Source organism: Humulus lupulus, chromosome 4, assembly GCF_963169125.1.
Source record: "Humulus lupulus chromosome 4, drHumLupu1.1, whole genome shotgun sequence".
Classification (NCBI taxonomy): Eukaryota; Viridiplantae; Streptophyta; class Magnoliopsida; order Rosales; family Cannabaceae; genus Humulus; species Humulus lupulus.
The window spans coordinates 4,990,639-5,009,946 of record NC_084796.1 but is presented as its reverse complement, the minus strand read 5'-3'; the positions used below and the strand labels follow the sequence as shown (position 1 = coordinate 5,009,946).

The 19,308-nt window shown below is 38.3% G+C and overlaps 1 protein-coding gene across 4 annotated transcripts; it reads left to right on the top strand.

Moving 5' to 3' along the window:
- Positions 1-13,613: 13,613 nt before the first annotated feature.
- LOC133829761 (putative disease resistance RPP13-like protein 1) lies at positions 13,614-19,076 on the top strand. 4 transcript variants are annotated; one of them, XM_062259550.1, is made up of 4 exons: positions 13,614-16,848; positions 18,384-18,475; positions 18,622-18,684; positions 18,849-19,076. In XM_062259550.1, exon 1 carries the CDS (start codon positions 13,735-13,737, stop codon positions 16,816-16,818), a length of 3,084 nt encoding a protein of 1,027 aa, XP_062115534.1. In that variant the 5' UTR covers positions 13,614-13,734; the 3' UTR covers positions 16,819-16,848; positions 18,384-18,475; positions 18,622-18,684; positions 18,849-19,076. The 4 variants fall into 4 exon arrangements, with proteins under 4 accessions (XP_062115534.1, XP_062115533.1, XP_062115532.1 ...); XM_062259549.1 differs by having other exon boundaries at positions 18,619-18,684; XM_062259548.1 differs by lacking the exon at positions 18,384-18,475.
- The last annotated feature ends 232 nt before the right edge of the window (positions 19,077-19,308 follow it).

Sequence of the window (19,308 nt, the reverse complement as noted above, 5' to 3'; positions counted from 1 at the left end):
AGAGAAGTGGATGTTAGTCCACAATTTTTATAATGGGCTTTGCGGTACTACTTGTACTATAATAGATGCAGCAGCAGGTGATGCTTTCATGAGTAAAAAGGCTGATGAGGCATATGAATTGTTAGAGGAGATGGCTATGAACAATTATCAGTGGCCTGCCGAACGAGACACTTCACAGAGAAAAGTAGCTGGGGTACATAAATTAGATGCTATCACTGCTTTAACTGCTCAGGTTGCTTCATTGACAAAGCAGTTGCAACAAAACAAGATCTCAGCTCAAGCCCAGGCTATACAGATGCAATTAGGGTGTGAATTATGTGGAGGGCCTCATTTGTATGAACAGTGTACAACAGCCAACATGTATGGTAATATGCCAGTTAATCAGGCTCAGGTACAGGCAGTTGGTAATTTTCAGAGGCCTTATCAAAATCCGTTCTCCAATACTTACAATCCTGGGTGGAGAAATCACCCAAATTTCTCATGGAGAAACAATCAGGGCCTACAGTCACAGTTTCAAGGGCCATACCAGCAACACATGTCACAACAGCCTATGAATCAAGCCTCATCGTCGCACCAGCCTAGACCACAAGATCAACCTGAAAAGCCTAATGATTTGCAAGCAGCCTTGTTGACCCTCACTAATACTCAGACTCAATTCATGACTGAGACTAGATCCTCTATTCGAAACCTTGAGACACAAGTGGGTCAGCTGGCCAACATGCTTAATAACAGACCGCAAGGGAATTTGCCTAGTAATACCGTGGTAAATCCTAAAGAGAACTGTCAAGCAATTTCATTGAGGAATGGTAAGCAAGTGGAGCAGCTCAGTGTACAAAAGTCAATGGTTCAGAATGAAGAGTTGGGTGAGAAATCAGATACAAAAGCGAATGGGGTTACTGAAGACCACCAGGGTTCAAACAAGTGTCCTCCCTTTGTTGATAACCAGCCAGTTCAAGTTCCATATCCTCAGAGGCTTAGAAAAACTACACTGGATAAACTGTTTTCTAAGTTTTTAGAGGTATTCAAAAAGCTGCACATCAATATTCCATTTGCTGAGGCATTAGATCAGATGCCTAGTTATGTCAAATTTATGAAAGAAATTCTGTCAAAGAAAAGAAAGATGGAAGATTATGAGACAGTGGCGCTCACTGAAGAGTGCAGTGCGATATTGCAGAGGAAGTTGCCCCAAAAGTTGAGAGATCCGGGGAGCTTTACTATACCGTGTACAATTGGGAAGTTTGAATGTAAGCATGCTTTGTGTGATTTGGGGGCGAGTATAAATCTGATGCCTTTGTCTGTATTCAGAAGACTTCGTTTGGGGGAGGCTAGTCCTACAACAGTCACATTACAGTTAGCAGATCGCTCAGTGAAACACCCCAGAGGAATCATAGAGGATGTCCTTGTTAAAGTGGACAAGTTCATTTTTCCGACAAATTTCATAGTTCTGGATATGGAGGAGGATATGGATGTACCTATCATTCTGGGCAGGCCATTTTTAGCTACTGGGCAGGCTATGATTGATGTTCAGAAAGGTGAACTGACACTGCGAGTTAAGGGTGAAGAAGTGGTATTCAACGTGTTTAAGGCTTTAAAGTTTGCAAATGTCAATGACAGCTGTTTCAAAGTTGACATGGTAGAGAAAGCAGTGGCAGAAATTCATCTTACAGAGGATTCACTTCAGAAGAGTTTGACAATTGGGGATATAGATGCTGAGTTAGACAGTGAGGTCCAAGAGTGTGTACAGTGGATGAATTCGAAAGGGCCAATTTATAAGCGGAAATATGAAGATTTGGGCCAAGGACCTGAAAGACCATTACCATCAGTTCAGAAACCTCTAGAGTTGGAATTGAAATCATTGCCTGCACATCTTCGCTATGCTTTTCTGGGTGAGAAGGAGACTTTACCAGTCATTGTGTCTTCTTCTCTTTCTAATGAGGAGATGGAAAAACTGTTAAGGGTGTTGAGAACCCATAAGTTGGCAATTGGATGGACGTTGGCAAATATTCAGGGAATAAGTCCATCCACAGTTATGCACAAGATCTTGATGGAAGATGATAGTAAGCCCTCCATTGAAGCACAACGTCGATTGAATCCGGCAATGAAAGAGGTGGTAAGGAAGGAGATCTTGAAGTGGTTGGATGCTGGGGTGATCTATCCCATTTCAGATAGTAGTTGGGTAAGCCCAGTTCAGGTAGTCCCTAAGAAAGGAGGGATTACAGTGGTGAAGAATGACAATAATGAACTTATCCCAACGCGTACCGTAACTGGTTGGAGGATTTGTATAGATTATCGTAAACTGAACAAAGCAACCGAAAAAGATCACTTTCCACTGCCTTTCCTTGATCAGATGTTAGATAGATTGGATGGACATCAATATTACTGTTTTCTGGATGGCTATTCAGGGTACCATCAAATAGCCATTGCGCTTGAGGATCAAGAAAAGACGACCTTCACCTGTCCTTATGGTACATTCGCATTCCGTCGTATGTCGTTTGGTCTATGCAATGCCTCAGCCACTTTTCAACGGTGTATGATGGCTATTTTCTCTGATATGGTTGAACGAAGCATTGAGATCTTCATGGATGATTTCTCTATTATGGGGTCTTCTTTTGATGATTTTCTAAGGAATTTGGAGGCTGTGCTGAGGAGATGTGAAGAGGCGAATTTAGTCTTGAATTGGGAAAAATGCCATTTCATGGTAAATGAAGGCATAGTTCTTGGGCACAAGGTGTCTAAGAATGGTATTGAGGTTGATAGGGCTAAGATTGCTACTATTGAGAATTTTCCACCTCCAGTTTCAGTGAAAGGGGTGAGAAGTTTCCTTGGTCATGCGGGGTTTTACAGAAGATTTATAAAGGACTTCTCCAGGATTTCTAAGCCACTCTCGGCATTGTTGATGAATGGGGTGCCATTTGAGTTTGATGAGAAGTGTCTTGAAGCTTTCAGGATACTAAAGCAGAAATTGGTGTCGGCACCTATAGTAATTTCACCAGATTGGGACCAGCCATTTGAGTTAATGTGCGATGCAAGTGATTTTGCAGTGGGTGCGGTTCTGCAGCGTGTTGACAAAGTATTTCGGACTATTTATTATGCCAGCAGAACACTAAATGGCGCTCATTTGAATTATGCCACCACTGAGAAGGAGCTTCTTGCCATTGTATATGCATTCGATAAATTCAGGTCGTATTTGATGGGGAACAAAGTTATTGTGTACAATGATCACTCAGGAATCAGGCATCTTATTGCTAAGAAAGATGCTAAACCCAGACTTATTCGTTGGGTACTTCTTTTACAAGAGTTTGATATGGAGGTTCGGGATAAGAAGGGTACAGAGAATTTGGTGGCGGATCACTTATCAAGACTTGAGTTGGGGGATAAGTCAGAACTTTCTGCAGGAGAGATTAATGAGAGTTTCCCAGATGAACAATTATTTGCAGTGGAGGATGAGTTGGTGGCATGGTTTGCGGATTATGTGAATTATTTGGCAGCCAACGTAGTGCCATCAGAATTTGTAGGGCAGAGATTGAAAAAGTTTTATCATGATATGAAGAACTACTACTGGGATGATCCGTTTTTATTCAAACAATGCCCGGATTTGATTATCAGAAGATGTGTGCCTAAAAGAGAAATGAAGGACATCTTGTTTCATTGCCATGCATCGCTTACTGGTGGACATTTTGGGGGAGCAAGGACTGCTGCAAAGGTCTTTGAATGTGGATTTTATTGGCCTACTCTGTATAAAGACAGCTATGACTATGTGAAACGGTGTGATCGTTGCCAAAGGGTAGGTAATATCTCAAGACGTCATGAAATGCCTCTCACTAATATATTGGAGGTTGAATTATTCAATGTTTTGGGTATTGACTTTATGGGACCCTACCCACCGTCGTTCGGTAATTTGTATATTTTATTGGTGGTGGATTATGTAAGTAAGTGGGTTGAAGCAGTTGCTACTTCAACTAATGATGCTAAGGTGGTAGTCAAGTTTCTGAAAAAGAATATTTTCTCTCGTTTTGGCACACCTCGAGCGATTATAAGTGATGAAGGGACTCATTTTACGAATAAGATTTTTGATTCCTTAATGGAGAAGTATGGAATTAAACACAAGATGGCATTGGGATATCATCCGCAGTCAAATGGGCAAGCGAAAGTGTCAAATTGTGAGATTAAGCTGATTTTAGAGAAGACAGTGCAAGTTAATAGAAAGGATTGGTCGAATAAGCTTGATGATACGTTATGGGCTTATCGGACAGCTTTTAAAACGCCAATTGGTACATCTCCCTACCGTCTTGTATATGGTAAAGCTTGTCACTTGCCATTTGAATTGGAGCATAGGGCACAGTGGGCGTTAAAGAAGTTGAATTTCAATCTGGTCGCTTCGAAAGCATTAAGGTTAGCTCAACTGAATGAGTTAGATGAATTGCGTCATGATTCCTACGAGAATGCAAGAATCTACAAAGAGAAGACAAAGAAATGGGATGACAATAATATTGTCAATCAGACTTTTCAAGTGGGTAATAAGGTGCTGTTATTCAATTCCCGTCTCAAGTTATTTCCGGGAAAATTAAAGTCTCGATGGTCGGGGCCATTCAATGTTACAAAAGTTTTTCCATACGGGGCGTTGGAGATTCAACAAGGTGATTCTTCGCTGTTTAAAGTTAATGGACAGCGAGTGAAGCACTACTATGGAGGCGAAATTGAAACAAAGGTCAATATTACACTGGTGGATTCTTGAAGGCAAGAAAAGCAGCGTCCGGCTAAATGACGTTAACGACAGCACTATTGAGAGGCACCTCATTATTTTGTATTTTATTTTTGTCTGTTTCCGTTTGACATTATATTTTTTATTTTCTTTTAGTATAGTAGAACCGTGAAAAACGTGAACAAAAAATGTTGAAAAAGTTGTTAATTTTGAACAGTGTTTAGGCGATATATCGCCTGGACAACAGATTTGGATGGTTTTTTTTTTTCAAATTGGCATTATTTTCAGGTGCCCAGGAGATATATCGCCTACCAATGGCGATATATCGGCTAGAGCAAATTGGGCTGCGCTATATCGGGGGTGGTCGAGGCGAAATATCGGCATGCAAGTCAGAGACGCCGATTTGTATACAGCATGTGGCGATATATCGCCACTTACAGGCGATATATCGCCTGGTGGAATTTTTTGAAAGAAAAAAAAATGGCACGTGGGGGAGCACATGATCCATTTATATCAGTTTTTTTCCCCAAAAACATAACCCCAATTCGACCCCTTTCACAGAACCGAAACCCTCTATCAAACATTCATTTTTTCTCCCATTTTTTCCTCTCAACAAAATCACTCTCTCACGCATCACCATCATCAAGCACTCAAGGGGCCGAATATTGCTGTGATTCCCCACCAATCTCACCATCATCTTCAAGTTTTCAAGGTACTTTGCTGAGTTTTTATGTGCTTAAAGATATATTGAGGAATTTGAGAACTTAGATTTTGTGTTGGGCATTGGACGGATTTTTGGAAATTATTGTGAGATTGGTGTATGTTTCTTGTTTTTATCATCTTGGGAGATTATTCTGTATATTTGGGAAAGATTGCGGGGTTGTTTGAGTAGTTTTGGACACTTTTTCACTATTGCATACTACGTGTTCGATAAAAGTCCTCAGTGAAGGGTTTTGCCATATTTTGGAGGTTATTGGGTGTTTCTGAGTTGATTTGGGGTTGTTAATGTGTTCAGCGGCTATTATTTGTGTTTTTGAAATTCAACTACTCTATGGCTCCCAAGAAAGCAAAGACCATGTCCACAGTCCAACGAGCCAATGTCATCGTTCCCCATACCTTTGTTAACCCCACTGCTCAAAATAAATTCGAGGAATGGATAGTTAAAAATAAAACTGTGATTGTGGAGTCTCACTTTCGGCCAAGTGAATTGGATGGAATTCTCCCACAGATGATTATAAATAGGAATTGGTAGCAGTTGTGTGAGCCAAAACTTTTGGCTAATATCAGTTTGGTAAGGGAATTTTACGCCAATGCTTTTGTGGAGAGGGATGATCACACAGTCTTAGTTCGGGGTAAAAAGTTTTGCTATTCTCTGCAAGTAATAAACAGGTTCTACGGCCTCAATGATCCATGGGATGACGATTATCGCGCAGGAGCCGTTGAAAAGGATTTTGATTTGCTCTTAAAGGAAATGACGAAGCCTGGCTCTACTTACAAAATGGGGAGTGACATGGTTACTCCGCGATCTATCAGGGCCACCTGTTTGAGTCTGTATGGGAGGCTTTGGAACAAGTTCGTCATTAGTACTCTCATGCCTTCCACTCAACAAATGGAAGTAACTACTGAACGTCTATACTTGCTATATTGTATTTGTTCGGGCAAGTCAATCAATGTTGGGCGGCTTATCGCAGAGAGTATAAGTTATATTGCGCGGGGGGCCACATCTGGTGGTCATGGACATGATTCATTAATTACCAGTTTATGTAAGGATCAGGGAGTGCCAATGAACGTTAATGAAGTCTGTGAACAGTCTCCAATAATTAGTCATCAGTCAGTGTTGCATCAAGATGAGAATTATGGAGGTGTTCCTCGACCCACTGGTTTGGGATACGAGCCTGTCGACCCGAGTCTGCTTTCCTTGCCACCGACCGATGAACAACCTGAGTCCACTAGGCCGAAGAGAAAGGGGCGAAAACCATCCACTTCTAGAGCGACTGAAGGCTCTAGTTCTCGGCAGTATAACACCATGCAACAAGATATTGAAGATTTGAAGAGACAACAACAGCTGTTGTTGCATGGTCAGGCGGATATTAGAGATCGTCAATTCCACATGACGAATTACATGGCTGATTTTTGTGGGGCATTTTCGCGCTATACCGGATTTAATGATTTTCCACAATGTCTTCCAGAATTGCGCCAGCCATATCAGCCGCCTCCAGATTCTGACGGTGAAGAGTAACTGTTCTATTGTCAGGTTTTTTTTAGTTTATTTTATTTTTATTTTTTTCTTTTAGTTCAGTTCCTTTGGATTTTGTGAAACAGTGAGGGCACTGTTTATTTTAAGTTTGGGGGACTATTTACTTTTCTTTTGATTTTTTTTTCTAATTTTAATGTTGGATGATTGTACGAAACTATTATTGACTAAGACAGGTGGGGCTTCAATGATGAATTATGCTAATTCTTTGATGTTGTTAGACTGATGCTTTGGATATGTAGACTGTGTGCTTAACCTGTTGATAATTGATCTGAGTATTCTCATTTGTGTATTATATGTGTTTTATTTAATTTATGCTTTACATTATATAAGTTTATAAGTATTGTGGGAATTGGTATGTATGGTGGATGTTGAAATAAGCTAGAACTTGCTCAGTTAATTTGTTGAGATGAAATGCTAAATGAAGTATTCAGTAGAGATGATTTAGGCAATTTTCTTTGGTAAATGTTTGAGCCTTTCCAGCTAACCCATGAAAATTTATCCTTAGTTACCCTTTTTGAGCCTAAAGCTTTGATTTTTGTTCTTGATTATACTATTGAGCCTAAATTTCCCAACTTCATTATTTTTCCTTTTCCTTTGTTATCATAAGCATATAATTTGTGGGAAAGTAGAATGGAAAATAGTGAGGTATTGGTATGATTTGAATGTAGTATGATTGTACAAAAAGAAGAGAGAGAGAAGTTTTTGAGAAAATAGAAAAAAAATCACTTTGTCACACTTCTTGATTATATATAGAAAATATTAAGTTTGGGGGAGTGTGATTTGAAAAAAAAAAGTGATAAGTCTAGAAAAAAAATGATACAAAAAGAAAAGAAGAAAATGATGAAAGTGTTGTAATCTCTCTCTCTAATTGTATAAAAGGGTGATTTTTTGTGTGGTGAAGAGAAATTTAGCTGGTTTCAAGGTTTATATGCTTATGGTAATTCCGAGCCTAAATGACTATTTATCTACCTTTACCTAAGCCTAATGTTATGAGCCTATCAAAGTCCTTTTGATCTATTTGATACAGGTTTTATATTAGTGGAGACAAGTTAATTGAGCAAGCTTATGGTGAATTTTGATGGGTTTGTGGTATGAATGAATGTTGATACTTGTAAAATTATGTTTTGTACGGCATTTGTTAAATGAAATATGTATTTGCATGAATGACAGTATTTGGAGAAATTATTGATATGTTGAAATTCTAGTCACATGATCTGAAGCATTGGTTGAGCGATTGAAGAAGAATTGGAATTTTTGAGAAAAGTTATGCCCCTAGTCTAAGTTTAAATTTTTCTGAAAAGTTAAGTCATCTAATAGTTTTTTTTTTAGTTTTGGATTGTTTCTTTGTTCTTTCTTTTGTTTGCTTGAGGACAAGCAACCAGTCAAGTTTGGGGGTGTGATAAGCGTACAAAATATACGCTTATTTATAACATTTTCAGATTGATTTGGTTGTTTTTCTCAAGAGAAAGTTTCTATTTAATCTGTTTGGTGAACTTGTGTAGTGTGTCGTAATAATTCTGATTTGTTCGAGAATGTTGATAAATATTTGTTTGAGTAGTCAGAATTGGTGAACATTTGGGAAATTCGGTACATGCGATATATCGGCACAAGGAGCAGTTTCAATTTTTGGCTTAGCAGAAACGACATCAGAAACTTGCGTTTTTATCAAGCACATTCAACAGACGATATATCGCAGCATCTTGGGCGATATATCGGCACAAGGGCATTTTTGGAAATTTTCATGGAAATTCGTAGGTTTTTGGAGTTTTGTAAAAAGAATAAAAAGAAGATCAAAATAAGGAGGGAGAGAAGCATTCTAACGGCGGGAGAAAGGACACAGAGAAGAATCTACTTTTATTTTGTTTGTTTTTCTTTATGCTTTTGAATTTTAGATTGTGTGATGAAGTTTAATATTATGAACTAAATTATTATTTAGAGTATTTTAATGTAGTCACTGGATATTCTATTCGTCTTTAATGCAATTTCTATGAATCTTTGAATTTATGGTTATTTATTGTTCTTATGTTTAATGCTTGTAATTGATTGGCCATCTGTTGCATGATTATTGGTTTTAATTCAATATCTGAAAAGTGAGAATTGGAATAGCTTTAGACAATAGACATAGATTTCAATTTAGAACAAAAGTATCAAATTGGTTTGTGTAGCAATTAGGTTTTTGTTCTTAATGCGGTTTATGTGTAGAATTTATCACAGACATGTAGAGAATTTACAGGTAAACTGAATATTTTATATCTTGAGAAAGAATAGAATTGTCATTAGTAAACTTGTTATAATCATAGATCAAAGAAACATATTAGTTGTATTATTGATTGAATAGAATTGAAGGTTGATGAAATTAGAATACTCTAATATTTCGCTTATATTAAATTTCGTTAATCAAATCTTGCTTTGCTAGTTTATTGTTCATTGTTAATTGTCACTAAATTTTTATTAGTCAAATAGAAATAAAAGTTTGCTATTGGTAATTATTAGATCAATTCTGTAATGCCCCGAATTTCCTAATAAGGGTTAGGACCTTGATTAGGAGGCCGGGAGGGCCATAACTGAATTATAAAGCTATTTAATGATCATATGCATGTTTATGTGAATTATATTATTATATGATGGTAAATGCATGCATATGGGAGTATTTATAATTATGAGGGTATCTTAGTAATTTGGCCGCTGTGGGCGTAATTGTGAAATTTGGGTGTGTGCTTGTGATTAATTAATGTAGCCTCATTATAAGGTGGATTGGTTCGAGCTAGTCGGCATGAGACGATCATGGAATGCGAGTGTTCGGTCTAGTCATAACGGGTTTAAGTCCGGGGCTCGGGGTGAGTCTCGGGGTGAATTTAATGATTAGAGCATTACCGGGAATTAAAGGGTAATGGGATATGGATTATTGGTGTTTGAGGTTATTGAGAATAGCGGGAATTGGAGGGTGTTAATTGTGATTAGTGGAATAGGTGCGAAATGACGATTTTGCCCTTGGTGGCTGTTAAGGTTTTATTTTAGACCTAAGGGTATTTAAGTCCTTTCCCCTCAAAGGATATATATCAGCCATTAAGGCTTTAGAAGAGTAACAAAAACAGAGTCTCTCCTCCTTCTCTCCCGATAGATTTTCTTCCTCTTTTCTCTTTGGATTTTCAAGCTCAGTTTGAGGAATTAAGCCAAGGAACCAAGCTTAGCCAAGCTAGGGTTATGCTCCACAGTTGAAGAGGGTGTGTTGACGAGATTAAGGTGAGTTTCTAGCCACTAGAACTCTTGATTTTGCTCTGTTTTCTAAGTTAAGTTCCAGCTGGTTTTTGGGTTGGAAACTTGGGAATTGGTTGGAGTTTTGGCTAGGGTTCTTGGGGTTTTGGTCCCTAGGACATGTGGAGATGGTATTTGGGTTCATTTGGGAGTTAATTTGATGTTTGGAAGCTTTTGGATTGGGTTAGAAATGGTAGAATCGAAAGAAGGAAAATCTGGGAATTGGCTGGCTGAAGGTAGCGCTATAGCGCCCAGTGTAGGGCGCTACAGCGCTACCTGCAGGGAGGTTGGGCGGCTTGAGGTTCTGTCTTGAGCGCTGGGGCGCTAGTAGGGCAGCGCTGTAGCGCTACCCTGTTCCTTCAGAACCCTGTTTTGGGTGTTTTTAAGGGCTTTTGGCTTGGGGTTTCAATCCTTAAGGCCCGGGATCGAATCTACTCACTGTGAGGGCATGTTTCGAGGTCCCGAGAGTGGGGTTTAGGTTAAGACCCTATCTTTGGTAATTTTCATTAATTGGAGATCGTTTTGGTTATGACTAGGTGACCATCAAAGGATTAAGGATCGATCGTTCTCAAGGGTCGTTCTTGTTTTAACTTTTACTCGAACCGGAGGTAAGAAAACTGCACCCTGTGTATATGTGACATGCATGGCTATTCTTGGTGCATGTGGGATGATTAATAAGTATGACATGCATGGTTACTCTTGATGCATGTTGGTTGATTGTTGAACGTGGCATGCATGGCAGTTATTGGTGCATGTAGAATTGTTGAATATAACGCATATGATGCACGAGAAACATGTGATTAGGACATGCTTTGTATACTGGGTTTGATATTGTTCAGGGCTTGAGCCTCTGTGTTAATGCATAGTCCTAATTGTACTAATATATGTTAAGTAAGCATGCTGAATACCTTGTTTATGGATATTGGACATGTGATATATGTTTGGTGGCATGGCTTACCTGTGTATGGCGCTGACTTATTAGTCAGAATCGACAATGGTGTCAGATCCGTCTGTGAAGCTGCGACTTATTAGTTTAAGTTCACCACGGGCTGAGCACTGGTCGTGTTTTACCGACCCAAGGGTCAGAGGTGGCAGTGCGTTGTGAACGCCGGGCCAAATAAAGATTAGATCTAATCAAGGCCGATATTGAATGACTCATATGGGGTATTAATGCTGGACCGACCGGAAGGTCAATGAGAACTATAAGCGCTTGCCTGGTCTAAGACCAGATGATTTCAGCCAAGGTATATGACCCCGGTGGCCGTTTGTCACATGGCTAAGGGACGTTATCCATAGTTTCGACTCTAGAGTCGTGAGGAAGGTTATGTTGGTGACTAATCACCTTGCACCTGTCCTAATCGAACTTAAGAAAGAATCACTTATCGGTTAAGCCCTGGTGATCCTATCGTCACATGGCCAGAGGGAGCGATGCTCATTATTGTGACTTTTGGCTATTGTCACCTGTTGGCTTGGACTGACAGTCCCGAATGGTTATTATGATCGTTGTTGATATTATATCATGCTCTATTGTGTTTTCTTACTGGGCTTTGGCTCACGGGTGCTATGTGGTGCAGGTAAAGGCAAGAGGAAGCTGGACCATCCTTGAGTTGGAGAGCTTAGGTGATGACGTGTACTTATGCAGCTGCTCGTCCGCCATGGCTGAGGTTTAAAGTGGAACTAGGGTTAAACCCTGTTTTTCCACTTAGAACGGCCTGTTGTAAATGTTTTTCAGTAATAGACTCTAAAACTATGTTTTGGGATCCCAATGTATATACTAAACGTTCTAGTGAAACGTTACATCTTAACCAAAGTTTTTAATCCCTAAACCGCTAATCATACTTAGTTCACGATTTTGGCCAGAAGACTCGATTATCGAGTTTAGCACTGTTTACAAGGCACACCGTAACGGTCCCTGGAGTTGGGGCGTTACAAATTCCCTGACGGAACGATACTGTATTTCCACTACTATTACTTGTTTATTCGATTGCGTATACTTGCGCATTAAAAATATCGCAACAACATGGGATCCAAAAACAGGTTTTAAAGGTCAATTTACAAAATTTCAAAGTTATATACAACCACAAGCCACTCTAATGGCAAAATACGCATTTCAGGTTTTCCTGTCCCTGCACTATCCCTCGGCCGTGGTGGATGAGCAACTAACTATATACATTCTTCACCAGAGCTCTCCAACCCAAAATTGGTCCACCTTGCCCTTGCCTTTACCTGCACCACGTAGCACCCGTGAGCCAAGGCCCATCAAGAAAACCATAATGCAGAGCATAAACAATAGAGACAATCATTTAATCCATAAAGCTGTTAACCAAGTATTTAGCATGCCATGACAGTCATCTAATTAGAGAGGTCAATCAATTATTCATAAGTCATTCATCTCAGTATTAAACAAACTATAAACAACAGACAACAATGATAACATATCAATATTCATCATACAATACTCAGAGTCGACGCCCTTAGGCCGCACCCTCTATTTAACCCACTGTCTCCGGCTCACTTAGGCCGAGCCCAGTGTTTAACTTACTGACTCTGGCCCGCTTAAGTTGAGCTCAGTGATTATTTAGCTGTCCTCAGCTACCAATGGCTAAGCCGCGTCCTGTGCGCAAATAGCAGTCCCGACACTCTTAGGCAATTTATTTCATGCTCACATGGCATATCACAATCACACAACATATGCATTTAAATACAGGGAATCTCAGTCCCACACAATCATATAAGGATGCAATTTTCTTACCTTTAATTCCAAGTGCTTTAGTTACTACGAATGACCCTCGAGCACGATCTCATTCCGAGCCCTAGCGTACACCTAGTCACAATCCATAAATGGTACTTCGATGAGTTTAAATTCAAAAGGACAATCCCGGGACTAAACTCGCGCTCTCGGGGCCTCTAATTCCACCAAACAAAGTGGTGAAACTATCCCCCAAGCCCCCAAGCGAAAACCCTAGAAAGTACCCAAAAATCAGGTTCTGAAAGCTAAGTAGCGCTACGATGCTACCAGATGGGCGCTAGAAAGGTAGTCGTGTCATTGTCCTGTCTCAGCAATAATTCTTGTTGAGTGAAATGTCAACTTTGACCTCTTGGTGTTTAAAGTGTTATTGAGTTGGTGTAGGGGATATTAAAGTAAAATCCTACATCATAATCCAAAAACAAATGTACAACTTGATTGTCTCAAGATAAATATTACAAAAACAAAGATTCTCCATTATTAATTATACCAATAAAATAAAAGGTGTTGAATCTTTTATATAAATATAAATATATATAAATAAAAAGTATTGAGTGGTGGAAAATCTTACCACTCAACATTATTGTGATAAATAATAGACGAAGACACTATATCACAATAATGTTGAGTGGTCCCGTGATCCGCTGTATTCCAATCATACATTTTATCAATGAATTGTCAGTCTCAGCACTGTTTGTGTCTGCTACATCAATATTTCTTTAGTTCTCATCTGTTTGCAATTTATTTGTGTTGACCAATAATCGTTCCTTGATCATGGCTGAGTTAGTTGGAGGAGCGCTTCTCTCTGCTTTCCTAGAACCATTGGTGCAAAAGTTAGCTTCGGAGGTGAAGGACTTCTTCAAAGGAAAAGATGCCATTCTCAAGCTGCTGAAGGAGCTGAAGACTTTGCTGTCCACGGCTGATCTACTGCTCACTGATGCCGAGGAGAAGCTGATCAAAGACCAAGCGGTGAGGAAGTGGCTCGACGATCTCAAGGACACCGTTTACGATGCAGACGACTTGGTTTACAAGATCGACACTGAAGCATGGCAAAACAAGCTGGAAGGTCACGAATCTCGAACTCGAAGCAGCTATGGTTGCTGTAATAAGGTACTCATCAGATTCAACCCAACACCCTTTACTGCTTTCGATAAGGGAATAAAGCGAGAGATAGAGGGGACACTCGACAGGTTGAAACATCTTCTGGAGAATAAAGATCTTGGTCTAGAACGTTTGAAAAAACATAAGCTTCCGGAAAGGGTATGTGCTCCTTTGTTACAAGAATCTGATGTTTATGGAAGAGATGTCGAGAAAGAAGCTATTATTAAGTTGTTACTATCGGATGAGACGACTGAGAGTGGTGATAAATTGTATGTGATTCCCGTAGTGGGAATGGGTGGTATTGGAAAGACTACTCTTGCTCAACTTGTATACAATGATGAAAGAGTCAATCAAAAGTTCGACACCAAAATATGGATTACAGTGGGAGATGACAAACTTGATTGCATGAAAATGATGAAACTAATTGTCGAAAAGGTCACTTTTGAAAAGTGTGAAATTGAGGAGCCATATGACCTTCAAGATAAACTAAAAAGGGCTCTGAGTACGAAGAAATTTCTGTTTGTTGTTGATGATGTTTGGGATGAGGATCCCACCAAGTGGGGTGTTTTAAAAAATTCTTTCGAATCGGGATTGCTTGGAAGCAAGATTATTGTGACAACGCGTAGCACAATTGTTGCATCAATTATGAAAACAGAATCGATTTATCAGCTAAAGAGGATATCTGATGTTGATGGCTGGCTGTTATTTGCAAAACATGCTTCGATTAATGCAAGCTCGAATGAGTACTCCGATCTCCAAGAAATTGGAAAAAAAATTGTTGACAAGTGTAAGGGTCTTCCTTTAGCAATAAAATCAATTGGCGATCTCTTACGAGGGAAACGAAGCAACGAGGAATGGAATAGCATCCTAAACAATGATATATGGGAGTTGTATGAAAGAAAAAATGTTAGTATTCTTCCAGCGTTGTGGTTGAGTTATTTTTATCTTCCTTCGAGATTAAAGCAATGTTTTGCTTACTGTGCTCTTTTTCCAAAAGACTATGGTTTCATTAAAGACGACGTAATCTTGTTATGGATGGCTGAAGGTCTTGTACATTCCCAGAACAAGAAGAGAATGGAAGAAACTGGAGAGGAGTATTTCCAAGATCTAATTTCGAGGTCATTTTTCCAACCATCAAATGAGAATAAGTCAACTTTTCTCATGCACGATCTTATACATGATTTAGCAATGTTCGTCTCTGGTGAGTTTTGCTCATTGATCAATGGTAACAAATGCTCTAACAAGGTTCGTCATATGTTGTACATGAAAGATTGTAAAAAAGATTATCACCTTAAAGCTAAGGGCCTTCGCACCTTACTATGGCACCCAGAATTAGAATTAGATCGAGAATCTTTGTCAAAGGTAAAGCACTTGCACAGTTCATTCCCACACTTAAGAGTACTATCCATAAGGAACGACACATTGCCCAATTCAATTGGCAATTTGAAGTATTTACGATATTTGAAGTTGCAATGTTATTATATCGACCGAATACCCAATTCAATTTGTAATTTGTATAATTTGGAGATATTGTTGTTGGAGGGGTGTAAAAATGTTACTCTTCTACCATATGATATAGGAAATTTAGTTAAGTTGCGACATCTTTCCGTACCGTTAGAGTTGGAAGAGATGCCATTGCAATTTGGGAAGCTACAAAATCTACAGACACTAAACAGATTCATTGTGGGAAAGAAGAAAGATGTTGGTATCAAGTTGCTGAAAGAGCTTCAAGATCTACACGGGAGTCTTTCGATTTGGGGACTAGAAAATGTTAGGAGCATTGAGGATGTTCCTGATGGGATTTTGCAGAATCAAAAGTTTCTTAAGCTGTCTTTGGACTGGGACTATGGCCACGAACCAGATGACTTGCATAGAGAAAAAGGGATACTCGATACCCTCAAACCTCATCCAAACCTAAAGGAACTCAAGATTGAAAACTACAAAGGCAGCAGCTTTCCAATTTGGATTGGACATCATTTATTTTCTGATTTGGTAAGAGTGGAGCTGAAAAGCTGTCATAACTGTAGTTCCTTGCCGTCACTGGGACAGTTACCATCTCTCAAAGACCTTGTCATTTCGGGCATGAATGGTGTGGTGAGCATAGGCTCAGAGTTTCATTATTTGACGACCAGTGTTGATCCTTTTGCTGCAACAGAGACGAACCCTTTCAGATGTTTGAGGAGCTTGAGGTTCGAGGATATGAAAGAGCTCCAAGAGTGGTCGTTCAACGAATGTGGAGTCTTTCCTCATCTTAGCGAACTTCATTTTGTCCAGTGCAGAAGACTCAAAGTGTTACTGTTACCAGATTATTTTCCGTCACTGAGAGAACTGAAAATAAACCAGTGTGAGCAACTGATGCCTTTACTCCCACGAGCCCAGCCCACGAGCCCCGCCCCACCATTTCCATCTCTTGAGATTTTAGAAATATTTGACTGTAATGGGCAAGAATCACTTCTAGAAGAGGGGTTGCCTTTGAGTTTAAAAAGCATTGTCATTATGGGATGTATGAACCTCAAGTGCTTAGACGACTCGGCCTTTCGACGCCTTACTTGCCTTGAGAAGTTGGAAATCGAATATTGTAGGAAGCTTCGATGCTTGCCTAAAGAGCTGCCCACTTCTCTTTCTTATCTACGCATTTACTATTGTGAATTGCTAACGCCACGAATCGAGAGGGAAACAGGGGAGGACTGGTCAATCATTGCTCACATCCCAAACGTATCTTCTAGGGATTATAGATGGGAAAATTTGCAGCTCTAATTCCTTGTATTATTCACACCAACTAGTCTGGTATTATCCTTTCTTCTCCCATATTAATTGTGTTATTTTCACTATCTCATTAATATATATATCCAAATCTTAAGTTTTCATCAAAAGCTATTGAGCTAATAAGAAGAAGAGCACAAGTGATCAAACTATAGTGTGTCTGTGTGTGTTATTAGCATATCTTTAACTTCAATAATTCACATAAGAAAATGGATTAACCTTTGTCAATATTTTAAACTATTTCTTTGCACCAACAATTGAGAAATTTCATTTTCCATATGATTTCATCTTTTGTTTTGTTTGTACATATTCGGTTTGTGTTTAGGGTTTGTGCAGTTTTTGCATCTGATTACCTAATGATGTATCATTAAAAAAAGTGGCCTCGTTTTCGCTTTGATTTTTTTTTTTTACATTTTTCACTTCAAACCGAATTAACCAATCCTGCATTGAAGAGAACACTTAGGTGTGTTTGGTACGAAGTAAGGTGAAAGTGGGAATGAGAATCTAAAATACTTCTCGCATGTTTAGTTTAATTTTTTAGGAGGTAAAGTTAATAGTTTTTGTAGGTTCTACATGTATATTAAGGGGTGTTTGTTTTGAGTAGTTGAGTCACATTGGAAAGTGTAGAGAGACTTAGGATGGAGGCAATATTAAACTTAAAATACATGTGACCCAGAAAAATTATTAATTGTACCTCCTAAAAAATTGAACCAAAAATATAAATTTTGTATAGATTCTCATTCTCACATTCACTTTACCCCATACCAAACACCTTCTAAAGGTAAAGTGAACTATTTTATACACTTGAGTTAAATATCACCTCTATCCTAAGTCTCTCTACATTTTTCAAGCTGACTCAACTACTCAAAACAAGCACCTTCTTAAGTGATAATTGATTGGGGCTAATAGAATAAAATGGAATGAAAAATATTAGATTTGTTTGGTTGCATTTTCAAATATTGGAATATCATTCCAATAAAATGGTTTTTCTACCATTTTGGTAGAATGATATTATTCCCTTTGAAAGTGAGAGTAACGACCACCCCAACATAAGATTGAAAAAAATTATTTTTTTATTCATATTAATTATTATTCCATTTCATAACTATTCATTTTTGCATTCTCATTTTTATTCCTCCAACCAAACCTTAATAGTGTAAACAATAAAGAGAGCAGAGAAAGTATGGAAAAACTACTCTCAATCGACTGAACTACTAAGGCTTTATTTATAGAAGGAGATACAAGCACAATTACAAGAAACACCTTAGTAACAAAACAAGATTACAGCTCAATATAACAGAAAGTATAACAGACTTAACACCTAATTAACTAACATAACAGAATTAGTTGAGTTCTCTAGCAAATGGTAAGGACATTCATTAAAATTCATCTCTAAAGAGAATGGTTTTAACACCTTGCATTACTACAGTTGTGTTCAATAGAAAACTATTCCCTTCTCATTTTCATTGTTATAATAATTAATCCAAATTAGAAGCTCTAACTATATTAACTTGATATAATTGGAGAGATTATAATGTGCATGAATTTCATTGCTGCAGCTTTGGTAGGTTCTTTCAAAAATCAAATGAACTTGGCCAATGAAAATGGGATTAACAACCAACTCTTAAGACCATTCTGAATCAAATGAATGGTATATTTCAGCAGCTAATCTTGTATTTGGCATAATTAAAGCAATTTAAGATTTAGAAAACAATCTTAATTTGTTTCATACAACTTGTTTAGCTACGATATTCTGATATTGTAGTTTAATGGTTTAGCTACAACATTTTGCAGCAGGATCTCAAATTGTGTTGATATTAGACATCTCTTACTTCAAGACACTTTCAAGATTCTAGAAATGTAAGTAAAAATCTTCTTCTTCTTTTTTTTTCTCTTTTCTTAGGTTGCATTTGCAAATTTCAAATATATCAGTTGGTAGCTAGATCTCACCATCTGTTATTATGAACTCAATTTTACTAATATATGGAAAAAAAAAAAAACTTGTATTTTTTAATCTTTTGCAGATGCGTAGAACTGAGCCCAAGAGATTCATGGAAGAAGTTTTTGCAGAGAAGATAAGTTTGGCCATATACTTTGCTGCGAAAGTGTGGTTATGTGAATGTCCAAGGGTCAAAGAATGAGTTCAATATGTGTACATAGTACAAATACAATCATGCCAACAAGTGTATATATATGTGCCATTGAAATCTAAAGCATGTTGTATATTTGGCTATAATATAACTTCATTAAAACATGTTTCAAAGAAACTACATAATTTTTTAAGGCAAAGAGTCTACGGTAGAAGCTTTATGGGAGATGATCAAATTTTATAGGTTTTCGTGAGGGCTCTCAATATATTTGGGAAGATGTCACTCATGGACAAGTGACCTTTTTCTCTTTTTCAAAAAATAATAATAAGAGATATTTACGGTGAAATTACTTAAGTTATTATGTTTGTAGCACTTAAGTACCAAAGTTATTTTT